The 19,435-nt window shown below is 38.6% G+C and overlaps 1 protein-coding gene across 1 annotated transcript; it reads left to right on the top strand.

Moving 5' to 3' along the window:
* The first annotated feature begins 968 nt into the window (after positions 1 to 968).
* LOC140239622 (transmembrane protein 209-like) lies at positions 969 to 18,583 on the top strand. The gene is made up of 13 exons (XM_072319457.1): positions 969 to 1,111; positions 3,016 to 3,212; positions 4,026 to 4,291; positions 5,146 to 5,275; positions 7,551 to 7,640; positions 8,707 to 8,948; positions 10,592 to 10,688; positions 11,269 to 11,394; positions 12,510 to 12,607; positions 14,310 to 14,424; positions 14,809 to 14,903; positions 15,650 to 15,723; positions 16,385 to 18,583. The coding sequence occupies exons 1-13, from the start codon at positions 969 to 971 to the stop codon at positions 16,437 to 16,439; spliced, it is 1,728 nt and encodes a 575-aa protein (XP_072175558.1). The 3' UTR covers positions 16,440 to 18,583.
* Positions 18,584 to 19,435: the final 852 nt, after the last annotated feature.

Genomic DNA, 19,435 nt, shown 5'->3' with positions numbered 1-19,435 from the left:
TAAGTAGACCCTAGAAATCTAAATCATGATTTCAGATTCTGGATCCAGAAATTACGTAGAAATGTGTTGATTATATGATTATAATGTGCCTCATTGCAGATTTGAAAATAACCTTTAAATATTAATGCTACACCATCTTTTTTGCCATGCCATTCTCGTGGGAACCCGACTTCCAGTCGACCTTGGTCAATATAAGTTGAATAATTGCCTATAAAAAGAAGCCTTTTCAAATCAAGTCCTACTCTCTTTATTATTCTATTGATTTTAATCCCTCATAAGTCAAATTTCCTGTAAGTTGAAGCTTTTTCTTCAGTCCAAATAGATTTGACATAGGCAAGGTTGACTGTATTTTTCCCCCCTCAAAGCAGAACTTGTCAAAGGAGGGAGGGATTTTTTTTTTTTTTTTCCCCGGGAAATACATTGTACCTACCAAAGGAGAGGAAGAGAAAGGGCTGGATGTTGCCAAGGAAAATGGTGCCCATTACTACTGCCTAAATGGTAGCAAGTTACATCCAGAAAGTATCATGAGTATGTTCTCTTTAAAATGAGTTGATCTAAAATCACATCGCATTCATAGTCTCAATCCTCACTATGAGCATCACTGGATATGTGAGGTTAACCCATTGAGTCACAAAAACCACATTGCCTTAATTGACCCGATCATTCTATTTTTGTTATAGTCATGTATTCTTATTACTTCATGATATAGAATAAAATTTCTCTCATTTGAGCCCTGTTTTGGTTTTATAACTTTTGTTCATTTTGATCGCCAAATAATTTTTAATCTTTTCAATTCAATTGTAGACCTTGTAATTGATCCTTAAATTGGCAAGACATAGGTAGTTCTATGTCAGTTTTGGCAATTTTTACGTGTTGAGACAATGACTTCTGGAACAAAATTAGAGTGGTATTCTATTGGTTAAACAGTGCATGCAAAGCTTGTTTCCCGTCTGTTTGTTGCAGCCAAGATGACGCCAACAGGGATAGGAAATGCCACCACCCCCATCGCCAGGGACACCCTCAAGCGTAAGCTCAGCAACAAATCGGCCAAGAGGGCGCTCATCTGGTTTGGCATCAACCTCTTTCTTGCTGTCGTGTGCTTCTTGGAAATGTAAGCCCCAAAGCCCCCTTTGCCATTTAGTTTTGTGTCATAATCTTTAATACACACAGTGTACATGTAGTTTCAGCCACCGGACTCACTCATGAGGTTTACTGGGCACAAGAATACAGGTATTCTGTGTAAGTATCAAACCTACTTGAGTCCTGAACCACGCTACTCATTACAAATTGTATGTAGTAAGAAATAATGCACATATTGCTCTAAATATTGATAGATATTGCAGTGAATTTTCATGCACAAACACACACACTCTCTTTATCTTGGCTCGAAATAAGACAAACAAAACATGCATTTCATTTGGCTGGAAAATTGGTTTTGATGAGACATATGGGAGATGTTTATCACTTGAAATGCAGTATTACTGTTCCCATGGGCAATGTTTGAATAGATACTGCACACATGATCTGCTGCTATTCTTAACAAGCAAAGAGGCAGAGTGATTTTTACTAGTATCCAGTCTACATGTACAGAACATGTCTGCATGCACTGACCTGCAAACTGACTTACTACGTACAATCGGTTATCATTTTCCCTACCGTTACTTACATCATCATGCATGATAATCATATCGTATCATCATGGTGTAATTATACAATTTAGTTATTTATAAATTTATAAATTATACAATATAGTTATTTATAAATGATATATTTTTATTATTATTATTATTATTATTTATATAGTGAGAACAACTCTAATTTCTGTAAATCCCCTCTCGTATGAGTCGCCTGCACTTATTTAATACTTATAAACTTGTGGTTTAAATTTATTTGAAGATCTTTATGACTCCCACTTTCTGGCTCTAAATTTCTACTTTCTTTTGGCTTGAAGCCCGCAGGTGTACTCGTACGTCATACAGAAACCACGATTATATTTGTACATCAATTCTCCGTTGTTTTGTTGCGAACGACTTTGCTGTATCAACGCCTCTGGATTTTTCACGAATCATTGATGTGATGCTCAGAGCTCTGTGATATAAACACTGTATATACATCTTTTTTTTTTTCTCGAAATAATGATATTCATATAAACACTGTATATAGTATATTTTTTTTTCTCTTGAAACAATGATACAGTTATAGTAATGTTCCCTATTCTGTAATTTACATCGTTGTGTGTGCGTTTTATTTAAATACTTTATATCATGTTGGGTTGACCTCTGATATTAGTATTTAAGTGTGTGCGTGGTTGGAGATGTATGTGTGTAAGTGTATGTGCACATGGGTGAATTAATGTGCGGTGCACATGGGTGAGTTAATGTGCGGTACACGCGCGCGTGTATTGTATAGTAATTTGAGTTAAAGAATTTGAGGTATTCATGAATATCATATGAGCTCCATCGTGGAGACCTAATTAGCTCCTTTGTGGAGACAATATGAGCTCCCCCGTGGAGACTTAATGAGCTCCTTTGTGGAGACAATATGAGCTCCCTCAAGGAGACTTGGTACATACATATATATTTAATAATCTTGTTTATATTTTTCTAAGATCTATAATGTCTGTTTTATCTTAAGTGCTGTCTGGGGCAAATTATTTGTATAGGGCCCCATTTTTCTCTCTCTTCTTTCTTTCTATAAAACAACAACAACAACAATTTTGTTGAATTGAAATAGAGGTGTGAAAATAGCATGCTCCAAAGGTTGGATGTAGGGCTGGCTACAAAATATCTAGGTGGTGATGACATGTTGTTAGTGTTTCTCTTTTCTTTTTTCGGTGGGGGGGGGGGTCCACCCCCTGTATGTAGCATAGAGCATTTTATGTACAGATATACCCATTCACTGTGGGGTAAAAAATTGCCATTAATGTCTTTAAGAAAAATCTTATTTTCAGACCAGCAACTGTCATTTTGGTGGTCACTTTAGATCCAAAACATTTACTCTCTGCATTCCCTCTAGGACCTACCGCTCCACGGCAGCCTTCTTCGATGTCACTCACCCGTCTCTCTGGTATGTCACATGCACGCTTAGCCTGCTCTTTACCCTCAACGCTCTGGTGGATCTGTGGCGGTATGTCGTGCCCACCCTCGAAGCAGTCAGCCAGCCGATCTCCTTGTCTCCCAGCGAGAAGAGTCTCCTGGGGGTGCAAGACCATGGTATTTAGTGTGACTATTTCGTTAGGAGGATTGTCTTGCTTTCAATGTGTCCCTAATAGGATATTAATCTTATCGGCTAGAGTTATTCACACGATACAGTTTACCAATAAAATCGTCTTGTACACAGATGTCATTATAGGTTAATACCATTCATCTTGTCTGTCCAGGTTTCAATGAAATCTATTTATCAGTCGTCAGTGGTATATTTTTGTGACGCTCCCAAATTTCCCAGTTTTAGTTGAGGCACCAGTTCAAATCAAAATCAAAAGCAACCACCGATTTCAAATACTGTATACAGTATGTTTCTCAGTGTTTTTATCTATTATGGACAAATTTTGTGAGATGACTGAAATTTGTGAGATTAGCAGCTGAAGAAAGTAGTGGTGCCTCCTATAGTATGATTGTGCTGTGTGTTGTCTCCAGAGGTGAGAAATCACTAGTTTTTCTTCCAAAATAGGAAAATGAATTTCTCATTTGCCACAGTGATTCGTAATCACAAGTGCAGTCGTTCCTGATTTTGTAGTGCAAGTCCAGGGCAACATTTCATGAAACTTGTCATTCACTGACAATTGTTTCAAGCTACTGAAATCCTTTGCATCTAATTACCTGAGAGCAAATTTGTCATTTGGAAATCACTTACAAGACACTTAATGAAATGCCCCCCCCCCCCCCCCAACAGAAGCAGTACTGTACTAACAAAATATGTGTATGGATATACAGTAGTGCTCTTTGAGGCATCCCAGACCTTGTTATCTGTACTGGAACCCTTCAGGCAGTGTCATTTGTGTACCATTTTCATTACCACTGCTGCAGCGGTTGGCTTCAAAGTCTCTCGCCAGAGGATCGCCTCGGCGCCCGCCAGCCTTTCGGCGCCGCATACGCCATCCTCCTCACCGTCTCTCAAACCACCCAGCCATTACCTCTACTCCACCCCTCCACCCCTGTCAGCCGCACTGGGCGGCAGTCCCGTGGGCGGACAGCTGGGCCTCAACCGCAGCTTCCCCAGCCAGTTCTCCCCCAGTGCCTCCCCCTCGTCTCAGGGGAGCATTTTGTCTCCATCTGGGCAGTCATTCAGCCAGGTGATTATACAATGAGTTAATCTTCCTTTAAAATTATTAATTACTTCCTCCCCCCTCCCTTCCTCCTCCTCCTCCCTCCCCCCCCCCCCCCCCCCCCCCCCTTGGTAGTTGTTTCCAATGTGTGCATGTGATGGTTTATTCCTAAAAACAAGTGACAGGCAGGGGCATGTGTTGTCCAAGCTCAATCTGTTAAAGGGTGTGTACAGTTCTGGTCGGGGTGAGGATTTAGCTTTAACGTTTTGCGAGATATTCAGAAACCACTCTATGAGATGTCAAAGAGCATGCAATTCTAAGGGGTATCAAAAGTTTATTTGATGAAAATCGGTTTTGAAATGGCTGAGATATCCAAAAACAAGGTGAAACAAAGAGATCCTAATAAAGGTGGGGCATGTCGCCTTTTATTATTATCACTTTTTGGGATATCTCAGCCATTTGAAAATCAATTTTCATCAAATAAACGTTGAATCCTTCTTAAAATCACATGCTCTTTCTTATTTCATAAGAGGTTTCTCATTATCTCACTTAGAAATGTTCAAAACATGAATCCCCACCTCAACCAGTACTGTACAGTCCCTTTAATGTCTCAGTCACCATAGCAGCAATGTCATAGCACATCATAACATCCTGTCACAATAAACAAACAAAAAAAAAACAAACAAACAAACAAAACAAAATAATTGAAAAGTAGAGGATGTTTTGGCTCAGAAGAAGCTTGTTTGGCATATTGCTCTGTTTAGATATTGTCTGACCTTTTGATAAACATGAGATCTTCTGCTTCTCATAGTAAGCAGACTTCAATGCATGACAACTTGTCTTCTGTTTTTATTGATATAATGCCTTCTTGTACAATGCAGACCCTTGGCGCAGCCTCTCAAACGCCGACCCAGAACATGTCATCATCCGTCCTCCTCCGTGATGCCAGTGGTAGTGGGGGAAGTCTGCTCCGACCGAGGCATAGATCCTCCCCAGCGAGACACTCCCCAAGTACGACCAAGTATCACAGTAGGGCCCATGTGCAGTTTTGAATGACATCATAGAAAAGTGCATGTTCTTTTTTATTGGGAGGGGGGATTCTTTCCATCTTTTTGGTGTTCACTTTGTTGGTAGTTTTTTCTTTTTTTCAATTTATTACATCCACCAGTAAAGACTTGACTATCAAGTATTGACTTGTCTGTTCTGTTGTTGCTGGTTTGTTTGTTTTGATATTTTTTGAAAGGTTGCTATAGTCTTTACTAAGTTTATGCAAAGAAGTGCGAGTGAATTTTTGCCCTTTTTTTTAAGGGAATAGCAGCTATGAAAAGAGGAATATAATTATGCTTAGTTTTCTTCTCCGTTTTTTGTTCACTTTTTTTTTTTTGGGGGGGGGGTATTGATTGACTTGCCATTTTAGATCCAGGAATCTTTTTTTGTCCCCGCCGAACGAGTTCGAGCAGGGGACTATGAAACGGGCTCCGTACGTGTGTGTGTCCGTGTGTCCGTCCGTCCGTCCGTCCGTGTGTGCGTCCGTCCGTCCGTGTGTCCGTGTGTGCGTCCGTGTGTGATCAAAATCTTCAGTTTGCTACTTCTCTGTCATTTATGAGCCAATTTTGATTCTGTTTGCTTTATATGATAGCACTACATGGGAGCTTTGAAACTTCTACACAGAATTTCAGTCGTGACCTTTGACCTTGACCTTTGACCTATATTGTACATTTTGCTACAAAATGCTACTCCTTCGCCATTTCTAACCCGATTTCGATTCCGTTTGCTTTATGTGATGGCACTAGGTGAGGGCTTCAAAACTTCTACACAGAATTTTGACCTTTGACTTCTTTGACCTTTGACCTTGATTTTTTGACCTATATTGTACATTTTTGCTACAAAATGCTACTCCTTCGCCATTTCTAACCCGATTTCGATTCCGTTTGCTTTATGTGATGGCACTAGGTGAGGGCTTCAAAACTTCTACACAGAATTTTGACCTTTGACTTCTTTGACCTTTGACCTTGATTTTTGACCTATATTGCACATTTTGCTACGAAATGCTACTCCTTCGCCATTTTTAACCCGATTTCAATTCTGTTTGCTTTATATGATGGCACTAGTTGAGGGCTTCAAAACTTCTACACAGAATTTTGACCTTTGACTTCTATGACCTTTGACCTTGATTTTTGACCTATATTGTGCATTTTGCTACAGAATGCTACTCCTTCGCCATTTCTAACCCGATTTCGATTCCGTTTGCTTTATGTGATAGCACTAGGTGAGGGCTTCAAAACTTCTACACAGAATTTTGACCTTTGTCTTCTTTGACCTTTGACCTTGATTTTTGACCCATATTGTACATTGGCTACAAAATGCTACTCCCTCGCCATTTCTAACCCGATTTCGATTCCGTTTGCTTTATGTGATGGCACTAGGTGAGGGCTTCAAAACTTCTACACAGAATTTTGACCTTTGACTTCTTTGACCTTTGACCTTGATTTTTTGACCTATATTGCACATTTTGTTACAAAATGCTACTTCCGGCGGGGACATATGTTACGCACCGCGTAATTTCTACTTTTCCTTGTTTTTTTTTAATCTGTATGAGTCCAAGAATTGGGGTAGATTTACTCATCTACTGCAAAACTAGGGGGAAAAAAAGCAGGACCCAGGGTAATTAGTCACAGGAGTACATACCAAGCTCTCAGCTTCTTTTCTAGTACTACAAAATATGATATGCGTATGATCAGCTATAGTCTGGATCTAGAATATTCAGATTATTCGGAGCTTCTTGGCTTAATGCAAAATTTGCTTGTACAGTTTCACTGCATTTGGGATAAATGAGCTGCCCTCTTAGAAGATTTGTGCATTCTTGAGTAACCGCCTGCTCAGAAAGTCTGAAATCCTCTTCTATTATTCTATGTCCAAGTCTCTTGTGAGAATGGCGTGGGTATGAGAGAGTCTACCACAAATATCACAAAGTTATTACGCATTTTAACCCGTTGAAGACCAGTCTCAAATATACTCAGGCAGGTGTCTATGGGAAATATGTGTTAGCCCAAACTTGGTCCATCCTCAACAGGTTAATAGCTAATAGATGCAGAGGAGAACGTTTTTGTGCGTCTTCTACTTCACACATTTACAAAAGACACCAGTAGAGTTGTTTCTTCTTTTTTTTTAAATGGGGGTTTTCATCCTTCAGGCCTGAGTGTCCTTTATTTGACACAGTTGTAGTATTGCCGAAATGAGGCTCGAAAATTGCTCGCCTGACATTTTCTTTTCCCATATTTCACAGTGATGACCCCAGAGACTACCATATCAGACGAAGCGTCGCTGAGCAGCTACCTGAAGTCATATGAAGACAAGGAGAGGAGAAATATCCTCGGTGAGAAGGGTTTGAAGTGAGCCACGATGATCCGACTATTCTCATGGTCGGACATCCTGGTATGTAGCGGGGGTTAGAGTAAAAACAAACCCACGATACTCCATGGTTGACATATCTTTGAGACAAAATTATCTACTTTTCTTCCTTCATTTGCCATGAGCTTTAATGAATCAATCAGATATGGTCCATCTAAACCTTTCTGATAGACACAAGAAATATTATTGACAAAGTATAGTAAAGAATGGTAGATCAAAGATTCTGAACACTGACTCTGTTTCGTCTGTATCACCACATTGATCTTTACGATGTGCATGCAAAGCATGCACGCCAATTCACATGCCAGCTCCGCACATCCTACTGTACAGGCGAGCTGTTTGTTTTCATTCCAGGTATATTGGAACTATTATATACCCACTCATGAGAAGTGGGTCACCTGGTTGAAGCCATGTTGGTGATACATTACTCTATTGACTTACAATCTCATGGAAAAGAAAAAAAAAAACACCTAACACAAAATATTTGCAAACTTTAGCAATGTATATGTGCAGGCTTCAAATGATGCTGTGAAATGCAATATGTACAAAGTGTAGTAATGTAATAATAATGAGAGGAGTAGTGTTACAAATGAAATTGATAGCTGTGGAAGAAGTGGCAGTAAAATAGTGTAGTATTAGTAGTAGTGGTGGTAGTGATGGTGATGGTGGTGGTAGTAGTAGTTGGAGGAGGAGTAGTGGTAGTAGTAATAGTAATGTATGTAGTAATGTTTTTGTACTTGGGAAATTAATGAAGGTAATGGCATATGACAATTTTTGTACATTGTGTGAAGGTGCAGTACTTGTGTCATGCTTATAATCTCTTCCTGTAACTCAGGGAGCTGTCTGTAGATATACATCTCTATTTCATAATTTTTCACCAAAAAGTTCATGATATGTTACCCGGACATGATGAACTATTTGACAGCATAACAACACAGTCAGATGTAAAAAATCTTTTCGGTTCCCATTTGATTGAAGTTATGGCAGGATACTCAACAATGCTTGAACTGATTCTAATCCTGCATTCCCAGGGACACCCGACCACTCCCCCGGCAGCAGCCCCTCCTACTGGGCGTACAATCGGTCTGCCGCCGATTTCACCTACCTCTTGGGCAAGTACCAATACCAGCTGGCCAGCCGGTCACCACAGTCGCCGGCCTCTCGTGGGAAGGATGACCAGGACTGCCCGGCCACATACGGAGCAGAGGAGGTGTGGGACAGGTTGGAGGTGGATCGAGAAACCCTTGACCGCTGGATAGCCAATCTAAGACAGGTTAGTTTTGCACCAGAATCACCCAAGTGTGGCATAATGTTGCCTATACATCACACTCCCATTATAACGATCAAGGTTTATAATGAAATTTTGTAGCAACGAAATAAAAACTCGGGTCCAAAAATATAATTCATATATCATCACAAACCTTAGTAAAGAACTTTTTTTTTTTCATTGTCAGATTAATTAACCTTCGAAATAAACCTCATGTCAGTTTGGATCAACAAACCTTCAGAATAATAAATCTTATACTGGTGGTATTTCATAATCAAAATTACAAACTTGGAATAACAAATCTTTGAAATATTGAACCTTTGGAATGTTCAACCTTCAGAATAAAGCACCTTGTATTCATAACAAAACTTTGGATTTACAATATGTAAATGAATCCTAAACCATTACTTTTCATACTGCATTTTCAAACTAAGCATGAAAGTAGAAACAATAACATGCTCTTTCTTAAAGGGTATGGCTAGTAACTGATCAGAGGGAATCAGTGGGAATGCTGGGGGATGATTGTTCCAATTCTTGTGGGATTCATTTAAAATTACAATATATATCTATTGTTGTGTGAAAATTATTTGCTTCAGAATAGTCTCATATTCAAGTAATGTGCAGTTTAATGCCCCTTCACTGTACAGGCATGCTAACCTGGAAACATTAAACTGCACATTACTTGAATATGAGACCATTCTGAAGCAAATAATTTTCACACAACAATAGATACAGGTATATAATGTACTCTTAAATGAATCCCACAAGGATTGGAACAATCATCCCCCAGCATTTCCACTGATTCCCACTGATCAGTTACTACCCATCCCCTTTAAATGTAACATATACAGGAAATCAATGATCTGTAGTATTGCCTTTACCATGATTGTTTTTCAGTGTATGATGAGCATTCAAAAACAACATACAATATACTTATGGTTTGTGCGTTTACATCGTAAATATACTGTATTTATTCTGTCATATGATAATGCTGTAGCAATGATTGCCTTGGGAGTTTGAAGCCCCCATTTTGTTCTACACGTAAGTAAAGATAACTCTGTGCTTCAGTGGGCTTTGATTTCAGAGCCCCTTTTCTCAGAAGTAGCATTCCCATGTATTGAAACTTTCATCCCTCTTTTGTTATGCCACTAATAGGAACATCCAATTTTGACAAGTTATAAAATGTCATTTCAAACTGAGAATCTCCTCTCTCAGAATTTGATTCTGTCTAAAAATTAAGTCTCATCTCCCAACTTTTTGTACTTTAAAAAAAAATGCATTACTTTAATTTGTGTTTTTTTAAAATGCATTACTTTAATGCTGCATTTGTATACATGCATAATGATGTTGAACAGATAGGTACTCACTCTGTATCTCGCTATTATGACTTGACTGGCCTTCCATAGTGACCCTCTGCTTGCTCCTTTGGCAGTTAGTACAGCGAGTGGGCCTGCAGCAAATACAACAATTTCATGTACTCTTTTAAGATGTTAATAGTTACTGTGATCTTCAAATCTGTTGTGGCTCATTTTCAATTTTCCATCCGCTGCCAGTCATGATCTAGTATGTACCAAAATGAGGATTTTATGAATACTTTTTGAAATGGACCAGAACTCTATGCTATGCTGTATTTCCACACTAATGTTTAGTGGCTGAGCCAGACCGTCTTGGTTCCCGTCGTCAAGGAGATAGGCAAAGTCAACAAAAGCCTGCAGAGACTTGGCCATGGGGACCTTCAAGTAGGAGGTAAGACCTTAGCAGATACTTCCTCACCCTACAGTCCTTCTTTTCTAATAAACACAACACCAAAAATAAGTCACCCTCTCAGCAGTTTGACATGACACCATAAAAGGATTTTACCAATAAAACTAAACTTGGAAATAATCTTATTCCTGGTTTGCAAGTGTTGTGTGGAAATGTTCTGTCAAAATGAAAGATGTGATTGCTGATTGAGCTGAAATAGGTGACAAAAACTGGCTGCCTTTAAAGTCACAAAAGTTTTAACAACAGAAGGTGTTGATATGAGATGAACCTGGAGAGGTAGAAATTAAAATGGTTATGATATGAAATATTACAGCAGTGAATGTCTAATGTGTAAGCAAATTGTGCACTCCATTCCACTGTTGTGGATTAACTCTATTCTAACTGCAATTTGAGACCAGGTTTTTACTGGGTGGGGGTCAATTTGAGCCTCCCCCCTTCAGGGCTTAAGGGATTACTCATTTAAATATTGAGACATTTGGTAATTACTGTGCCCCTCATAGCAGTCAGCGCATCTGAAGAATATTGCCCTCCCCTATCCCCATATTCTTTTATGTTTACCCAGATACAAGCGTATCGGCCCTTCGACAGATAGCCATCCTCAAAAGCCAACATGTGCCTTCCCTCAACATGCTGTTGTCTTACCTCGATGTCTCGCCCAACCAGGAATATGTCATCCAGAGATACAAAGGTAGGGCATCCATTTTCATTTTGTTTTCTTTCTGTCGCCTTTTTAAAGGCACTGTTTACCATCGGGAGCAGTGATTTGAAAAATGTTCAAGATATCACATTTGATGCATATGTGTAGGTCACTTGTTTCACAAAACATCCGTCGATATATAAATTTGGTGATAAAGACTTAAATATAAGGAGATATCACTATTTTTCCCACTAAACCATAAATTTAGACAGTTTAGTCTAGAAAAAATTTTCATCATAACTGTTGTTCACATTTTGTATCTCCAACAATACTTGACATTGATTATACTGATTCAAATTTTTACATTGGTTGTTTCTATCCATAACTCACATTTTAGAACTATTTTTAAGCACTAAAGCTGGATTTTTGTTTCCTCTGCAAATGGTAAATAATGCCTTTAAACTTTCATTTCTCTTCCTCCCCTCTCTCCACCACACTGTTTTTTAGCTCTCTGAATATGTAGATTAATCTTTTATAAATACGCTTTCATTAGGCATGTCAGGATATCATCTCATTATCAAAGCAATTTTACTTTTGATGATGATCCCTTCTGAAAATTGTAGTTTTATGCCACTACAAGCAAAAATACAGTCATTTTGTAATAGACAATTCAGGATAATTGAAAGGTTAGTTCATATATATCGATGTTGTGACAAGACCTTGTTTTTCAAATTTTGGTGAAAATCACTTTATTTTATTAATTGGCAGATAATCAGTTAAGTGATGACCTGTCACTGTGGCATGTCAAAGGAAAGGTAATCCCAAGAAAAAGCAAGCCAAGAAATAAAAGCTGTTGGTGAATTTTGTAACACCTTGCCCCAGGCAAAATGCTCCAAAGTCCAAGTCAAAGGTTACTGACTGTTGCCCCCCCCCCCCCCCCACCTTAGGAAAAATAAAAGTCAATCACAAACCGTATCTCCCATTGTCTCTTGGCTCCACTTTGTCCTGAAAAGAATTTGTGTGACTTTTTTGACAGGCTTTGATGTCAGATTCACAGTGCATTGCAGTTTTGTGTGTGCCAAATATTGGGTCAGATGAACCCCCCCCCCCCCCCAGTCTAGCTGGAGTATTCATTTTGATGTAGTTGCATATTATCCCATGTCCAGAATTGGCGCGAGGAGGCTACCTTTGCGAGTTCAGATGGGATCAAGGGGGAGAGCAGAAAGGCCGTAAGTGGCACAAAGACCTTCCTACTGACTGCGTGGTGAGTCCCTTGACGTGTTTGACAGAATTCTTTTTATGCCCCATCCCCCATGTCTCATGCCAGTAATAAGGCTGAAGTCAATGCAGTGAGGGCTAGGTTTAACCAACCACTTGACTATGATCCCTTCTTGCGCTGTTTGTACGTTCAACAGCAATTATGTGAGCACCCAGTGAAGCAGGTTGAAGCTTGTTGCAGTAACGTGAATGCTTTTTACAAAGATGAACTGATGAGTCGTTGAGTTGTCATTTGTTTGTTTCGGGGGAATGACATCAAGTGCCATGGCAACAAGGTCTGTTGCTGAAATTGCCCAATATGAGCTGTAATTCATTGAGAATTATTAAAAAAATGTTGATTCAGATCTTTTATAGTTGTGATATTCAACACAGGTAATGGACAGAGTTGAAGTTAATGTCATTTAGAGTACTTGCTGCTGCTTGAAAAAAAAAATAGATTAGCCACAAAACCCAATCAACTAGAGAAACACTCTAGAGCACAGCAGACCTCTGCAAAGCAGCTCATTTCCACCACTGATCTTGTTTTTCCATAGAAATCAGTGAGTTCCACCCATATGAACATATAAATGCTGAAAATTGCCCAATTTCCCAATATAGAAGCCTTATGTTATGTCCTCAATTTCCAGCTCTGCGGCCCACCTCGCCCCAGCAGAAACTAGAGCATGCACTTTAGTGCGCGTATGCAACCCTAAAAAAAATGTGCAGCTTGAACTCCCAAGTTCATTGACCCTACCTGCCAAAATATCGAAAATCCATCATAAAACCCATAAAAAATTCCTGGATCACGACTAAAATTTAATGATCTGTTCCTTGTGTCATCCTCAGCCTTTCCTATAAGTTTAATCCCAGTCTGTTCACTAATTTTTGAGTTATTTTACATACAGTCAAACAAACAAACAAACCAACAAACAAATAAACGCCGATGAAAACATAACCTCCTCCTTCTGTGATGACTTTGTTCTTAGATACATGCTATCTGTTTTGAAATCGTTAAAAGAAAAATGATTATACTGGGATGAAAGCAGAGTGGATGGAAAGGCAAAAACTCTTTCATGAGTAAAGTAAGTCAGTGCTTCCATTACTTCCATAAATTCTCACAGCCCCCAAATATTATACTTTGCAACTACAAAAAAGTATGATCTGTCGCAGTTGCACCTGATGTATACTATATTTTGAAATTGTTTCATGGTAATTTGATAGCTTGACCAGCCAAAGAGGTTAGATGAGATTTTACTGGCTGGCATTTGGGCAGACCAACTATATATATGACCCAGTATTTGGCTAGCTGGCTGGTGTTAGGGTCAAACCAGGTATTGAAAGTTTTATTGTCATCCTGTTGAGCAAGACACTGCACTAATTCAATCAGCTGTGGTTTATTTGTGTTTAAATTGCTTTCATTATGCAACTAGTTTTAAAGTGACCTTTGCCTGTACAGTGGAACCTCATAATGGAAAAGGTGGATGTACTAAAACCCTCTTATAGCAAGGTGATTTTAAAGCTTCCAATTTGTCATATTTTTGATGATGTTTTTGTGTGTCTGTGCCCTGATACAGTAAGAAACCTGATATAACAAAGTAATTGTCATGGTTAGTGAGAAACCTGATACATGTATAACAAAGTTATTGTCATGGTTCTTAGGTCCCTTTATAACGAGATTGCCCTGTAATTTCTCCTGGTTATGCTTTCAGTTGGTTCTACATGCCCTGTGTACCTATTTGGATTCTTGCCTGCCGCCTCACCCGAAGCACCCGGACGGCAAGACGTTCACTGATCAGTACTTCAAGAAGACGCCAGACAAACCTGGTACCACATTCTGCATTCGTTTGTTTCATCTCTTTTGTGTGTGTTTAATTAGTATGTGTGTACGTCTGTCTGTTTGTGCATAGTTGGTTCAGCATTCAGATATGCACACATGATTTTTCACTTTCTTTGAATATGTTAAAGTGTAGGTTTTCATTCAGTATACCCAAATCAAATGAATGCTTTATGATCATGTAAGTAGCATACATCTTACATTTGCTTTCCCATTTTGTATTATGTGAACGTTTTGTTTCAGTTTAACACTTTAAAGCATTTTCTTATGTGACTGTAGTGTATTAAGAATTAAAACAGTTTGTAAAATGTTATGAAAATCTGACAAAACTGAAGAGCAAATGATGAATTTGGAAGCAATCATCCTTCTTGCAGACTTGAAGAGGGAGAACTTGCTGCTCTACCAGTCGAAGGTCGACCCGCCGCACTTCAAAGTGATCCTCGGTGACGACACGTGGGACATCCCAATGGTAACATATTTTTCTCTCCACCTTCCAGTGGCCACATGTGCTCTCACTGTAAACTGTAACAATAGTTTGGACATGGTTACTGTATACGCCATATATTTAGCGAGTCTAATTTTTTTTTTTTTTGCAAATAGGACTTTCTGACACTTTTAATTTAAATTACAACTTCTTTTGTGTCCTTACGTGGGAGTGCTGTGGTATAATGGAGAAGGCTCTGGATTTGTAAATAATACGCTTCGTGGTTCAAATCCTGCCTAGCGCATCTATCCTTGGACAACATGTTTGACCTCAAATGCTCCTCTTGACCTAAGTGTATAAATGGGTACCTTGCAATGCTTTTGGTTAATACTAATGGCAGGACCCCTTTGCCAGAGGAGAGAGACAATTGCAGAAGCTATTGTGGATTGAAAAGAAGAAGAAGAAAAAAAAAATAACATATGTAGTACTGTACGAGAGATAATTTTCCCGCAATTAATTTTTCGGGCTCAGCCAGGTAACATGAATTTGGAGTGTTATCAGTTTCACAGAATCACAACATAGGAAATTGTTACATATATCAAGCAGAAAATTTTGTGTACTTTTATTTTTGCACTAATCTTTTGTCACGTGAAAATTTCCACAGGGAAAAATTGTACACTTTGACAGTAATGTTTCATCATCATGAGTATTTACGACATTCTGTGGTTTTTAATCTTCCAATGGAAAAACAGAAAAAGTAAACAAAGTCATGTTCTTGACTCTCTCTACAGGGAAGAAGCAACATGTTTCAGGCCATCCTCCTCTTTCTGCATCACATCAAGACAAAGGAGAATGGAATGCTCGGGTGAGTCTAAATCCTCTTGTGTCCTCTTTGATTCCTTTGTCATGTGTCTTTTCTCATACTCAAAGGTTCCTGCAAAACTATTTCTCGAAAACTTTCATGCGGCTGATTTTACCATGCAGGGCCAATTTTAATTAATATGACTCTATTTTTATTCATAACATTATTTCTGTGCATAGTGAATGTTGATATTTTAAGTAATATTTGCATTTTGAGGGGATGGGGGGTTGGGTTGCCATAATTCAGTAGAGTCAAGTGTGCAAAAATTTTCATGGTGTAAATTATTCCAGTGACTCTACTCTCATGTGTACATGTATTGTGTATCTGTTCTGGTGTTTCCCTTGTCATGCAAAAATCTGTTTCTACTTGGAGATTTATTTTTCATCAACAGCAAGTTGTCAAAACACTCTTTTTATGTGAAAATCCCTTGTCATGTCCTTTGCAAATGATCTAAATCATCAAGATACTCAAAAGTCATAGGTTATCAGATCAATTATAACCTGGTATTTTACAAGTAAATTTCATCCACAATATGTTAGCAGTGTATGTACCACCACTAAATTGTTTTGCAATACATCGTTATTCTCCTTTTGAGAAGCACACATCATTAGAAATATTATGTGAAAGTCTTTTTCATGTCAATATATCTGTGTTTTCTGCACAGGAGAGTCAACCTGGGTCCATCGGGGGTGAATATTCTGTGGGTGATTGACAGCTGAAACTGCCCAATTGGAAACAGGACTACCAAAGCATGGGCCAAGTTGAGGGACGCAAATGATCCATCTCGTACGGTGGACTCGTGTGATAAGAAAACCATGAGCTTGATGGAAAAGTTTTGAGGTTTAGAGAAACATGGGTAATGTGATGTAAAGAAAGAAATGTGAGAAGTGACAAAAATCAAGGAAAGAAAGGGGCGGTCGATGATCTGCGGCATCTGTCATTGCCGATAGCGATTGTGAATAGTATATCCATCAATACAGATGAAATAGTGTAATCCTTTGTCGCGAGTGATACTGGTATCAGCTTCCCAGTATCAGCCAGTGTGCCATTTCTATGAATACTGTCAGCAATTTTAAATACTCCTGTTTTAACGAACATGAGTATATACACGAAATTCCAGTTGCAACGAAGTGAAAATTCAGGCCATAACATTATCCGATATATGTTTTTTTTAATTGTTTATTTGTTCAGTTATAACGAAATTTTGATATAACCAAAGAAAACTGCAGGTCCCAAGGACTTCGTTATAACGGGAGTCCACTGTAAATGCTTCCCAGTGACCTTGATGGGCAGATGTAGCCATGGCAACTGTGCGTTAAATTCATTGAAATTGACAGTTGCCCTGAATTTGCGATGAAGATATCCCTGTGTGGACAGGACCAAGAAAAACAAATATACATGTTTATGGGCCGTGATGCGAGGAAAGGGCCCTTTAATGCTGTTGTGCACAAACGCCATAAAACAGCGCGGAAGTTTGACACACCAATACACGCAAAAAAAAAAAGTGTTATCAACTAGCTAGCTGAGTGTGAATGCATAGGTGCATCAAAAAGTTGCAGCATTTGGGCAAAATGTGCTTTTTTAATGCAGTAATTGAGGCATTTAGGAGTAGAATTTCAGAAAAGAGTTTGCATATCTAAATGTGTCAGAGTTCATTCCACAATATGGCGGTAAAAACTGATTTTCAGTATTTTATGGCCTGAGGGCCCTTTTCTCGCATCACAGCTCATATGTTCATCAGTTTATCTTCAAGTAGTGATCTCCTCGTCTTCCTTATTCTTATTTTGATTGACATGGCAACTGAGAGCGAAAGTTATGCAAAGTATGCACTGTTGAGGTCATTATACTATGTTGTTTGAATTATTGTTCTGGAGGTTTCACACAATGATCACCTGTATGGAAAAAGACCATGGAAAGTCATGACATTTATATTTTCAGAGCTGCGAGGCAATTGCAGAGAAAGATGTCGAGTGTTCATGATTCCCACCTTCAAAACAGATTTCTTGGATGTTTTTGTTGAACAAACTGACAAACTTTCGATGTGGAAACGGTAGACTGACTCCCCCAGTGGGCAAATATAACAGTAAAACTCACATAAGAGAACATGCATGGGACTAGAGGAAATACATGTATGTGGACCTACTTATGTGGAAGTCAACAAACTATCAAAAGAGATTTAATAAAAAGTTTGGACCTTTTCATTGTGTCTGCTGAATGTCAGTACACGTATGCTGTAATCGCATCTAATTTTTCCATTTTTGTCATGACTAAAGCATTGTCACTTCATAATTTTAAAAAAAATGCACTTTTAGAGCTTATAACTTGATACATGTATTTATTTCACCAACACTTAACAACTGCTGAGAAAAGTTGTCAAACTATGGGTAGTTTGGAGATAAAAAAGTGCTCCATGTTTTGGGGGCATAATCGAATAGAGTTCGCACTGAGCATGCACGGGCACAACGTTGTTGTAACACTGTTACAGAAATGAAATAGCGCCACCGACATTTGAGATTTTGTAGTTGTATGCTGTAGGGAGAATCATCCCATAGACTTCATACGTGGTTAATAACACGATGTCTCAAATGGGCAGGATGATTATTGCCTTTTTGTTTAAAAACAATGAAAGGTGCATGATGTTATTAAATGCTGACCACAGATAAATGAGAAAGTTGTAAAGTGTATTGTCAAACATCTCTGAGAAGAGGCCAACATTTGTGAATTTGTAGTGTGTAATGTACTTTTCGTTGTGAGTGAATTGAGTCCATTTTTTGTCATTGTGTTTTGATTATGTCATCTTTTTTTTTTTATTACAAATGAATTGCATTGTCCTTTTGTCAATAAATTCTAAACTGGACTCAAAGCATGACTTGCACATGTGGCTTCTCCTCTCAGTCTTGCAACATGCAAAATCAGTCATGTTCCTGTGCAAATTTTTGTTGGGTTTGAATTTTTTGATTTAGCCACAATTAGGATCCCAAGTACTGAGCCTGGAAAACTAGTTTGATCTTTGCAGAATTTCTGTACAGTTGCATTTCTTTGAGGAACAAACCAAGTGTGCATCTGGATTTGCTCAGGTAAACATGTACATTTTGCATGTATTTGGAAGTACATGACTAAATTGTTCGGTAACATGTCTATTTCTCAATTATATGTATATGAGATACACCATTCTTCACGACACAGTATCGCATCCAAAAGAAATACATTGTACATCCAACAGAAATACGTGCTCATGTTTGTCGAGTCAACACTGGTAGGCCTAGATGATTACGTAAAAGATAACACTCAAAGGTTAAAACACTGCAAGCTTGCAAGAAATAAAAGCGAGTCCACTGGAGAACTGTTCTTAACTACGATCTGTACCAGCTGAGGGTAAAACATGCAGCGATTTTTAATTCGTGCTTAAATGGGTACTCTGTACTTCTGTTCAAAGCACGCAAAAAAGTATATCTCTGACTTTTCTTAAAATGTCTGATATGAGACCTGATTCTTCAAAAACATGAAAACGACAATAGACTGTATGTGTGTTTTGATTTGTTAAGTTTTTTGTACGTCGAATGGGAGCGGTATTCACAGAGTGATCGGGTGAATACATGTGTATGAGTGTATGTGGGTGTCAATGCACGACAAATGCATGATTAGCCCAAGTGCAATTTTATTTCATATTGCCGAAGCCGGTAGAATGACAGTGAAATTAAAGAGGCTTATCATG

The sequence above is a fragment of the Diadema setosum genome, chromosome 2, assembly GCF_964275005.1.
Source record: "Diadema setosum chromosome 2, eeDiaSeto1, whole genome shotgun sequence".
Lineage (NCBI taxonomy): Eukaryota > Metazoa > Echinodermata > Echinoidea > Diadematoida > Diadematidae > Diadema > Diadema setosum.
The sequence above is the reverse complement of the archived record's forward strand: the minus strand, read 5'-3'. Positions and strand labels throughout refer to the sequence as shown.